Source organism: Astyanax mexicanus, chromosome 16 (genome assembly GCF_023375975.1).
Source record: "Astyanax mexicanus isolate ESR-SI-001 chromosome 16, AstMex3_surface, whole genome shotgun sequence".
NCBI lineage: Eukaryota > Metazoa > Chordata > Actinopteri > Characiformes > Acestrorhamphidae > Astyanax > Astyanax mexicanus.
This window is the reverse complement of record NC_064423.1, coordinates 21,598,089-21,610,489: the sequence shown is the minus strand read 5'-3', so window position 1 is coordinate 21,610,489 and position 12,401 is coordinate 21,598,089. Positions and strand designations below refer to the sequence as shown.

Below are 12,401 nucleotides of genomic sequence, written 5' to 3'. Positions count from 1 at the left end.
TGCTTCTTTTTTTCTCTACTTTTATAAGAATATTTAAATTTGAATACTTATTTATTTGTGTAGGATTTAGTAGAAGGGCCACTAACACTCATTTTAGCAGTGTTTTTCTGCTACTGCCACTGTGTGAAAAGTGGAATAATAACACAGGTAAATTTTGCACACTCAAAGTCAGTACATTTAAGAGTTTGAGTATCATTATTAATTGCAATTAGATTATTATATATTTTTTGTTAAACAATGTGTACATGCCTAGGGTCACATATTATTATTAGTATTTTTAATAAGATGGGCATAAATAATTGTAAACATTATTAGCATTAATATTACTAATAATAACAGTCTTTTTATATTTATAATAGATTTTTATTAACTTACATTGTTGTAAGGTAATACAATTGGACATGACCAATATACAAATAGATGGTGGAGGAGACAGTATAAACAAAAGTCTGAATGTGTGGGTGGGGCACATTTTAGCAGTGTAAAGAGTCTAAAGAGCCATGTTTACGGTGTTTAGACAAAATTGAACTAGATCCAAAAGGTAGCCACAGGTGAAAACAGTGTACTTTAGCCAGCAAATAGATAATATTTATCTTATTTAACCTGTGTCACTTGCTTGCATTTGGTTGTCTTGCTGTTTGCCCCTATCTGTGCAACAATAGGGATAGTGGTATGTAGCAGTATGCAGACAGTAGAACATGAGAATAATGCAAACTCCTGATTTAAGTTGTTGGAAGCCTAAGAACAGACAGGCGAATAAAATAGACTGCAGCTGAGAGAGAGTGAGAGAGAGAGAGACAGCTGCTGGTACACATAAAAAAACAACAAGAAGACATAGCCTCCCAAAAAGAGAGTTCTTTGCCATGATGCACCGTAATTAGGAATAAAAAAAAAACGTCATATGTCACAATATCACTGTATTAGTGATTTTAATGATATGTATTGCAACCTTGTCAAAAACTCCTTCTTTGAAGACATGAAGTTTATTCCACATTATTATATATTATGCGAATTATATTATACTAATGCAAATAAATACACCACATATCCAGTAACCTTAATGTTCCTTACTGGGCAGTTTAATGACATGGATTACTGACATTGTTTACCAACCTCTGATTTAGTTCAAGGGCAATCAAAAAAGCAGTCTGGCTGGAGTCCGGACAGATAGTGTTCAAATATTTGCACTTAAGTAAACCAAATACAGCCCATGAGCTGCTGTTTGTGCAGCTCTGTTGAGATGGTTATTGGTGATGGTCAATGGTCACTGGCTCTACATTTTAACTCTCAGCTAATTAACAAATTAGGACTCATTCTGAATTTTAGTATGTGGGCATAGATTTAGAAATTTTAACTTAGTCAAAAGTGTGTTTACTTTTATCAGCAGTAGTGCCAGTATTGAATCTTTAAGTGCATGAACATTTGGATATATAGGTCAGGCTAACACACTCCCTGCAAAAACTGTCACGCACTTGTCCTGTTTAATGTCTTTTCTGGTCTGTCTCTGTGCTTTTCCTGTCTGCTTGTTTTCCTTTCTGTTTTGTTCCTGTTTTGTCTTCTCCCTTGTCTCTGCCCTAGTCATTAGTGTTCTTACCTGTCTTGCTTGTTACCCCGCCCCCTTGTTAACTTCCCAAGGTGTTCCAAGCCATTAGTGTGTATATATAGCCTCTTTGTTTCAGTGTTCCTTGTCGAGTCAAATCTCAGACTCTGGCCTACAAAGCCAAAAACAGAACAGCTCCTTCCTACTTGTTGGCAATGTTCAAAGCCAAGATCTCTTCCAGTACGGCTCGGCTCCACCCACCATCACTCAAGACCCTCAGAAAACAAACATCCCGACTCTTTTCTGTCCTAGGACCATTGTGGTAAAAAGAACTTCCATGGGTTCAGAACAGCGATCACTTGCGAGTCACTTGCGATCTTCAGACACCAACTGAAGATTTGGCTAAATCTCTTGATCCTAGTCTCTTCAAACTAGCTACAAATATTTTGAAGAAAACTTACATTTAAATGTAAATCTTTGGTTTTGTCCTGGGAGGTGCACAGGAGTCTTGAAGTGCAGTTGCTCTAACCTAAAGAAAGGGCACCTCCCTCCCTCGGAAGGGAAATATCAGCCAAGGACGGCAAAAGGGCAGTTGCACCAAGCACATTGGGCCATAGCGTCTGCACGTCACTGGTTTTGTCTTTGTAGTTTGGTTTGCTTTGTCTCATTTATCTGTTTTTAAGTTTCCCAACCCATGTTTGCTTTATGTCCTGCTTTTGTTTATTTTGTTTAATAAATTAATTTATATCTGCATTTACATCCACCCTCTCATTCCTCACCATCCTTGCTATAAAGAAGCATATTTGGATAATTTTAAATTTACCATACTATATTTTTGTAGTATACTTACTAAAACCCTTTTTTTTCATTTCTGTTGCCTTTGTTAGGGCCATCATACTAAAGCAGTGGTGATTTAAATAGTTAGCTTCTTATTAAAATAAAAACAAATAGCCTCAAAAAGGTCCCAAATGAAAAAATCTCTCAAATAGTGGTGTGATATTTTTTTTCTCCTCAAAAATATAATTCATGACATAGAGGTATGGGTTAGGTATGGTAGGATCTATTTTAATTTTTGAATGAGGCTTTACTGGTTCAATCTTAAAAGCATGTGGAAAACCACCTAAAAAGTAAAGTAGATTAGGGTCTAGATCACATGCAGGAGAACATATAGAGCATGTTGAATGGAGATTCTCTGTTGAAATGAAGTACAATCTATGACTAGGTTTAGTCCCTGTAGGGGAAATGACCTGTATTGTTTACAGCAGGGGTTCTCAACTGGTCTCAGCCCAGGACCTTTAAGTCACGACCCACTTTTATAGGATACAAACCAAACAAATTTACTTTTGATAAATATCTTTAAAAAAAAACATTTAAACATAGATTTGTATGCACAGTGAATTTAAGAGCAATTAATTAAAGAAGCTGAGAAGAAACAGGACAATTAAATGTATAAAAGTGCAAAACTGCACAAAATAAATAAGGCCACAAAATAAGATATTACATATTAGATACTTCTCATTCTGCATTAAGAGTACATTAGTAAGAAGTAGGGGTGTAACAGTACAGAAAATTCACGGTTCGGTACGTTTTCGGTGCGGTTGGTGGAAAATATTAAGAGGCTGGGCATTCTGTATATCCTCCTTTATTATCTTTATAATAACAATGAATCTTCATTACAATCATGTTTTGTTTTTTGGGATGGAATGTTGTAACGGGGCTTTTAAATTAAATGCTGAAACCAGGGTTCTCTTCTACTCATCATGAGAGGCTCCATCTTTTCTAATTAAACTACAAATATTTTCCCTAAACATATTGAGAGAGAGAGAGAGAGAGAGAGAGAGAGGGCGAGAGAGAGTCTCCTATAGGCTGTACTGTGTGATCTGAAGGTTCGTAAAGAATACATGTACGATTACACCCCTAGTAAGAAACTTTCACTCTTTGTCTATTTTTTTCCTAATATAAAAGATAAGTACAAAATCAGATGAGCATTAGTTATTTTTAATTTTGTAAAAATTTATTTATTTTTTACAAGCTGTTCACGACCCGCCCAGGAAGTGTCTGCGACTCACTTTTGGTTTGTACGCAACTTTTTCTTGAGAAAGCTTTTTCTTGAGATTGCTGGTAACTGTGCATTAAATCACTATTTCTTGTTAAACCCATTTTCTACATTTCCCGTCTTTTAGCGTCACTGGGACAGAGTGGAACAAATGGTACAATGCGTACAATATTTGATGACTTACTAACTGAACTCATGACGCTGCTTTTATTTCCCAATACATGAGCTTCTACTTGACCCTGTTGAGTGGGATATTTATATACAGGCTGAAGCAGACAGGCTTGAGTAGAAAAACATTAACTTTGCAGAAAGTTTACTCAGTAGGCACTCTTACGTTATTCTGTGGGTAAACTGACTACTTTGGAGCGATGCAGTCAAGTCTATTAATCGTATATCTTTTCTTTTCTGTCAGCGTTTATACTTCAGTGATAAGGGGTAAGGGTAAGACTTTAAAAATCGATTTATTCTATTAACATTTTTTCCAGTTTAATTTCTTTGCTTTTTTGCAATGTATTGTGAATGCGGGGTAGAACCAATAATAAACTATGTCTTCTCTCTGTAACAGATGGTGTGGATGGTGGTCTATCATCTGACACAACAACTTGTCCAGAGATTCTCCCTAAAATAGACAACGGAGACGTTTCTCCAGCTTCTTTAAAAAGTAACTACACTGAAGGAGATAGACTGCTGTATACTTGCCGACATGGATACACATCTCTGGGAAAAATCATTTACGTTTGTAACAAGAACCAGTGGGTCAACATTCGAGATGCCAAATGTTCATGTGAGTATTAAGATGCATATATTTTAAATTTGGATTGAAATGCAATTTCAGTATTTCAGTATCAGTTCAGTGCTTAAAATATATGTTTCTGTATCTGCATTCTGATTTAAAGCAGAAGTAGGAGTGGCCTAAACGATTTCTGTTTAATGTTTACCGTACCTTTACGCCCAATTTAAGCAGCATTTTTTTTACCCAAGCATTATATAATTAAGAATGCCAAAAAATGGTGTAACAACAATCGTTGAAATGAATAAGATTTCTTCTTATTTATTGATTATATAACACAGAGAGCTCTGCTGATCTGTATTAACAGGGTAGTTTTTGTGGAAATGCAGTATAATGGTAAAATCTGTTCAAGAAGCTTATGTCAATAAAAAGTATCATTTTACACATTGTTGCTGTCAACCAAAAAACATCATTTTTTTTAGTTTTTTACCTACTTTGAATCTCTTAGTTGTGCTTCACTTTGCCTCAGAAATGTATTGGAAATGCTCCAAAATTATTAGGAATTAAATATTTTTTACATTCACTAAAGTTAAGAAGTGTTTTGGCTTCTCCTATAGAGTGGGATAATTGGCATAGCTAAATTGAGAAGAAAATTGGGATAAAAATATATAAAAAAAACTTCATACATGCCAATTTGGAGATGTTAGAGATATTTTTGACTGTCATGATTTACTTTTGTGTATTCAGGTGCATTTAGTTTGTGTAAAAATGTTGTATATTTGGAACTTATGGTTTTGTTCATTCCAAATAATAAAATTACAATCAGCCCTACTTTAAACAGGCCTTCCAACAAATAATCATATATCTTTCATTTAGAAAAAATATGTTTTTTTTTTCATTTGGACATTTTTTGTTACATTGAAAAACTAAAATAAATTATTTAGACATACAGCTCTGGGGAGAACATACCAAGTTGCATCTAAACTGTTATTAAAAACCAGAGTTATTCCACCAAATATTGATTTCTGAACTCTTAAAACTTAATGAATGTGAACTGTTCTGCATCTTTTTAGTTATTTTAGCCATTTCTCATTTTCTGCAAATAAATGCTCTAAATGGCAATATTTTTATTTGGAATTAGGGGGAAATGTTGTCCGTAGTTTATAGAATAAAACATCAATGTTCATTTCACTTAAACATATACCTATAAATAGCAAAATCAGAGAAACTGATTAAGAAACTAAAGTGGTCTCTTAATTTTTTTTCCAGAGCTGTATATTTCTTCATTATTAAAGGCACTTAAAATAAGATAACCTACAATAGTAAAGAAAATAACTGATGTATCCCAAACGGGAGAGATGCTTGATATGAGTGGGTATTAGATGGGCTCAAATAATATTTTAGCACTTTACTTAACACAGCCTAACACAGTCTAGATAACATTATGCTCAAACTGTGATACAACTGATCTACTTCCCTATGAAGCCTACAATACGGGCATGTATGCTTTAACTCATATTGGCTTGGCTTCTGGGTTAAGCATCTATATAATTTTAGGCAAATATATCATATGACATTATATATATTTTCTTCTAATATTCAATTCATTGATTTTGGACAGTATTGGATTGATACAGAGACTCTATTATTTGTAAAACTTAAGCAAAATAACTTCTTTACAGTGTAAAAATATTCAAATAATTAATTTATTTGTGTGTGTTTCTGAAAAATCACCAGTGAAACGCTGTGAGCTCCCTGCAGACATACCAAATGCGCATTTTGTACTAATGAACGGCACGGACTTCGTATTTGGAAACACCATCAAATACATATGCAATGAAGGGTGAGTGCGATCATTACTGAATAAAATTTGCGTGCCATTCAATTTTACAAACTTCTCACTTAAAAGTTCTCTTTAGCTACAAGATGGGGACTCGAATAGACACTAGGACATGTTTAGCTGGAGGATGGAGCAACCACTTGCCACAGTGTGAAGGTAAATGAGAAAAGTCCCTTATTTTAATCCTTACTGTTATAATGTTATAATTGATGGGCAGGCCAAGACAGTTGGTCTGAAATCTAGCACAGACATTCATTTGAAACCCTTGCTATTTGTGGGCGAACATTATCATGGGGATAATAGCAGTTGGAAGCCCTGTCATATCACTGAGTGAATAGTGTTCCTCTCACCACTAAAACCTGACTGTTATCAGATCCTGAACAGAACCTACATTTACTACTAAAGACAATCACTTGCCTCAGTTTGAACGTAAACTAGAAAAGATCATTGTATTAATCATCACTGTTATATAATAATAATAATAATAATAATAATAATAATAATAATAATAATAATAATATAATACATTACTTTTCATATTGCTAAAATAAATCCATCATTTAAAAACAAAAAGTCTGACTTCTTGATATCAGTTTTAAACTCTTAGACTAAACTTTTATTACATATTTTACTTGAATACACTAATTAGCCATAACATTAAAACCACTGACATGGAGGGAATAACATTAATTATGTTATAATGGCATCTATAAAAGGGGAGGGATATATTGCATATCACATATTAAGCAGAGACATAATTCCTGCGGGTCCTTAAAAAGTCTTAAAATGTCTTAAATCAAAATCTTGATAATTAAGGTCTTCAATTGTTTTAAATTTACTGTACATTTGCTGTAGGTATTACAGGTATTTTTAGATGGTGTGTTTAATGCCAGTGGAAAAGCACTTACTAACATTAGCAGCGAGTTACTGAGGAGAGAACTAAGGTTAGCATAGAGCTAGCTAACATTAGCAGCGAGCTAGATAATTTACTAACCTTAGCAGATAGTTAGCTATGTTATCGGGGTGGGGGGGGGGGGGGGTCTGGGGGGGGTGGATCTAGAGTTAGCGAAGAGCTAGCTAACATTAATGGTGAGCTAGCTAACATGCTAACATGTTCTGCATCACAATGGAACAAAATTGAAAAAGAAAACTGATAACAAATTTGAAACGTTAAGTTTCAATAACTTATTTTCTACGTACGAAGTTATGACTACATTTATGGGCCTTAAATTATATTTATTAAGGTCTTAAAAAGATCTTTAAAAACATTAAATTTGACTTTTAAAATGGAGCAAGAACCCTGAGAGAGTGAAAAAAGTCTTGTGGTCTTGTGGAGTCTGTGATAGGTGAGAGCTGTTTTGGCTGCACAAGGAGGACCTACACAATTTGGTTGGTTTTAATGTTATGTTAATGTTATGGCTAATCGTGTGTAGAGTATATTCAGTAATTCCATGGAAAACCATAATAAATGATAAGAACTGCCATGGTTCCAACTACTGTTATCGCGAAGTATCCCAGGAGCTACTGTCTAAAGCCCTGTCTTGACGGGATTAGTTTCTCAGGCGAACGTCTGTGAAAAATATTTCACGGTTCTACTCAGTGAAAAAAACTCCTGCATCTGGACTGCGATTGAAAAAAAAAAAAACAGGAGGACCAGTGAGTTTTTTTGGCTTACTAGGTCACAAAACATCACGTTCAGTAGCTCCTCCATTTCCACTCACTGTTGTGTTTACATGGATCTCCGTGGAAAAGTTCGCCCAAAGTGTAATTACGGTGTGTAGCATTGGACAAACAGGACGTCTGAGACAAACCATATATATGGTCATTTCAGACGGGAATAAAATCACAGAGGACCCCCCCCCCCCCACAAAAGAGAAATTTACCCCAGGACCCCCTGAGAAACTAACCCTGTACGGATTGGGTTTACAAGCAAAATCAAAAAGCATAAATGACAAAACATTAATGCAACTGTCCGTAGGTCTCAGAGTTTATTTAAGGGGATTTAGTGACCTCTATAGTAAGAATGTGTAACTGTACAGAGCATGTGGAAAAGTACTTTTAATGCAGGTTTATGAAATACTGACATATTATGAAATACTACTGTAGAGAGATATTACCTCAATAAACCTACCAGACCACTCTAATAGTTTTTAGAATTCATATGCTAGGCATTGCAGAGAATGATTATTTTTATATAAATTTTCCCATTTTTTCCGACTAAAAGAATAAAAAGAAATTCTTAGGAACTGCTGCTTTAAAGACAGACTTTCTCTTTATTAGAGGTATCATGCCTTCCACCTGCCACTGAGGGCAACGTCATCGTGGATGGATTTTCTGATTATAGCAGCAGGTTCAGATACGGACACAGAGTACAATTCGCATGTGACAGTCCTGCACTTAAACTGGTTGGGCTGAAAGAAGTCACATGCCAAGCAAATGGAGAGTGGAATGGTCCACTTCCAACATGTGAAGGTACGTTTTGCAAGTTACACTGTCAGAACAATATAAAATATGGGTTGGGTTTTATTTCTCTGATGTATAAATAAATGTATAATGTCCTTAAAGTCAATGGCGTATCTTAAGTGTATCTTAACTGATTCTGGATCATGTTCAAGCTAGAATTAGTCTTGAGAAGTGTCAACAAAAGCAAGACATCAAGAAATGTGCATCATTTGTGCTCTCAATAACGTCTCAGGTGCCACATGTAAGCTAGAAAAGATCAGTGCCGGGGTGTCAGTGTTTGGGGTTCCAGAGAGAAATGCACCCATGAATTATGGACACAAGTTAGAGTTCTACTGCTCTAATGCTGAGATGGTATTGAGAGGACGCAGTGAGGTCACTTGCTCAACAGGAGGAAGCTGGAGCAGCCCTTTTCCCACATGTGAAGGTAAATCTTTTTATACATTTACTGACAAAATAATGCACCAAATAAACTAAATAGATAAGTACTAGTGTATCTCAAAAAATGTAAATATCATTGGAAAGTTACTTTATTTCAGTAATTCAGTTCAAAATGTGAAATGTGAAAGATAGATCTGTTACACTCAGAGTGGCCTATTTTAAGTGTTTATTTAGTATTTTATTGTTGATGACTATGGTTTACAGCAAATGAAAGCCCAAAAATCATTGTCAAAAAAAAAAAAAACAGAATATGACTGAAGACCAATTAGTACTTTTGGCAGTGTGGGCAATGTGCCAAGTCCTACTGAAAAATTAAATCCACACCTCCATAAAAGTTGTTAGCAGAGGGAAGCATGAAGTGCTGTAAGATTTTCTGTGAAAACACCAGCAGATGGATCAACACCAGCAGATGACAGCTTTCCAAACCAAACTTCACACTAAACCTCAAGCAGCTTGGACTGTGCATCTCTCCACTCCTCCTTCAGACTCTGGTCCCTTGATTTCCAAATGAAATGTACATTTACTGATGATCAGTGATGGTTTGGAGAGACATGTCATCTGCTGGTGTTGGTCCACTGTGTTTTATCAAGTCTAAAAGTCAGTGCAGTGTTTTGCCAAAAAAATCCTACAGCACTTTATGTTTCCCTCTGCTGACAACTTTAATGGGAATGCAGATTTCATTTTCCAGCAGGACTTGGCACACTGCCCACACTGCAGAAAGTACCAATTGGACCATCCATTATGCCTATTTCAATCCAGTGTTGCCCACTCCTCTATAGTCATAGTCAACAGGGCCAGTTGCCAGTTCACTTTCCAAACGTAGACTCTGAGCATTAAATATGTCTGTGATGTCTGTTCGCACGGTCACTTTTAGCCAGATGCTGCCAGTCATGATCATTACTACACACTACACACCTGACACAGAAATCTAATTTGCCATGCACATTCATCTTCTAACATCACAAAGAACAAAAACATTTTTTTTGATAACATAATATTTGCATCGAAAAACTATTAAAACACAGTGTATTAAGATATTACATCATGCTGTTTTTCCCCTGTTACACAGAGATAACTTGCATGGAAGAAGAACTCTATAATGTTAAAATTGTCCGTGGAATTCCAGGCAAAGTTCCACCATATAAACCTACACATACCTTACAATTTCAATGTACCCATTCATCTATGACAATGCTGGGACTTCCATCAATCAAATGCAGATCAGATGGAACATGGAGCAGCCCGTACCCCACATGTTCAGGTACAAATTACAACATGTAATGTAATTATATTTTTATGTTTTTGATATGACAGTGTTTTAAGTTGTGGCTATTTTTTTTTGTAAATAATATAATACAAATTATTCTATCATGTGTGCATTAACAGTGCTTGGTGCTTGTGGACCACCTCCCAGCATTGATTTCGCCACACTAAATTCTGCTCCACAAGAGAATTACAAACATGGTCAACAAGTTCAATACACCTGCAGTTACTTTCACACTCAGGAAGGCAACCCAAGAGCTGTCTGCCATCAAGGAACATGGTACACAAATTTGAAGTGTTTACGTAAGTAGCAAAACATGGTTTATCAACTACGTATGCACATGTCATGTGAAAATATGAGAAATGAGATCACCCCAGGAAAACCTTCATTATGAATGGACCAATAGAATAGATGCCTCAAATTTTCTGCAATGAAAGCTCATGATGACTTCCATTGAAAATTAATAAATATTTTTCTTCCCCTGTATAGTTGTGATTTTAGCAATATAGTATAATGATATCGAAATTATGCTTACAGTATATAATGCAGGCAAGTTATCTAAAAACTGTCTGGGTATCATTATAACATTTCATAGATAGCAAAGCACTTAACACATGTGTTAACAGAGATTTAACATCTTCACATTTACTGTGGAAGAGTTCTAGCTCTCTGTTCTTTGCCAATATTAATTGGTGCCATTTCTGTCCCCAGGAAATTACATGTATAAATGTGCACACAAAATAAATTTAAAATACATTTTATTATTAAGCATAGTGTCTTGTACATTGACCTAATTGCAAAAGTAAGCTAAATCTGGAACATTCTACCAGTCACATCTACAACAGGAAGTGACATCAGCTGTTTTTTTTCTGACGATCATGTGAAAACCAAAATTATTTTCCCTCATTGGTTTTTCTGTATATTTGAATATTTTTTATTGTATCTATGACTGAGGAAGTCAATCTCAACATTCATTCCTGTTACCTAAATACATTTTTAGATGTTATTGCTTATTTTTAAAATACACATTTTATCAGGACCTTTAAGATTCAACATAACCCAACTGCTGCTGACCTTCAGATCACTGACTGGATATTCTCCTCATATCGAGGGAAAGAGTAGAATTTGTGCTTTTTTTTTTGTAATTTATGGCTCTGTCTGCCAGGGTCTGATGGGGCAAAGCATCTTTACACATGACTCTTCCACCACCATGTTTGGCAGATACTGTAATAATGTTCTGACTAAGGAATGCTGCATTAGCTTTAGACTACATCTAACGATCTGGTGTATCTATGGGTCTATACATCTAGTATAATTTTAATGACATGGCATATAAATAAAATAGCCGAATGTTTTCGTACACTTATCTATGTGCATTAAGTGATATTATATATATGAATAGAATTTTATACATTATGCTGTTTATTGTCCTCTGTTTCAGAACCGTGCCTTGTGAAGACGGAAGACATGCATAAAAATAAAATCTATTCAACCTACCAAAAGAAAACAATATATGTTTATCATGGATACCACGGAAGCTTTGTATGTGACTATGGAAAATGGCCAAAAAATGACAACACTAATTTTCGGCCACTGTGCAGTAATGGAGTAATAAGTTTGCCTCGTTGCATATAGCGCATCTTGGACAACCTCTGATATAGTGAAGCTACTTGTTTTTTTGATCTTCAACAGCATTTATATTAACTGGCATCACTAAATCTTAACATTTGCTTGTTGAAAATTATTAAAGCAGTAGTATGAACATTTTGATGAAGTGTAATTAAAGTGAGCCTTAGGAAAGAGTACTTTTAAGAGTTTTTTTTGTGTCGCAGCATGTTCCCCTCTACCGTGCAACAATGCTGGATCAGATAATAGAATCTACTGCTTTCCATATGAATGAATAAAAACAGTAAGGATTAATGTTTTTAAGTTACATAATGGTTGTAGAACTCATTTTAACTCGTTTTATTGTAGGCAATGGTGAATTGTACAAATTCTGGGTCTGGGTGTTAAACCTAAATGTATTAAATACCAATCTTTTCATTGATCTGGAATGTTCATTGATCTAAA

At 35.1% G+C, this 12,401-nt stretch overlaps 1 protein-coding gene across 3 annotated transcripts; it reads left to right on the top strand.

Annotated features, from left to right (window-relative positions):
- Positions 1-3,883: 3,883 nt before the first annotated feature.
- LOC111192519 (sushi, von Willebrand factor type A, EGF and pentraxin domain-containing protein 1) lies at positions 3,884-12,378 on the top strand. Of its 3 annotated transcripts, none has more exons than XM_049465910.1 (9): positions 3,884-4,037; positions 4,162-4,380; positions 6,064-6,169; positions 6,246-6,322; positions 8,447-8,638; positions 8,862-9,053; positions 10,137-10,328; positions 10,454-10,610; positions 11,773-11,860. In XM_049465910.1, coding segments are annotated over exons 1-9 (1,209 nt in total). In that variant the 5' UTR covers positions 3,884-3,964; the 3' UTR covers positions 11,774-11,860. The 3 variants fall into 3 exon arrangements, with proteins under 3 accessions (XP_049321867.1, XP_049321866.1, XP_022525485.2); XM_049465909.1 differs by having other exon boundaries at positions 3,885-4,031; positions 10,454-10,633; positions 11,773-12,378; XM_022669764.2 differs by having other exon boundaries at positions 3,885-4,037; positions 10,454-10,633; positions 11,773-12,378.
- Positions 12,379-12,401: the final 23 nt, after the last annotated feature.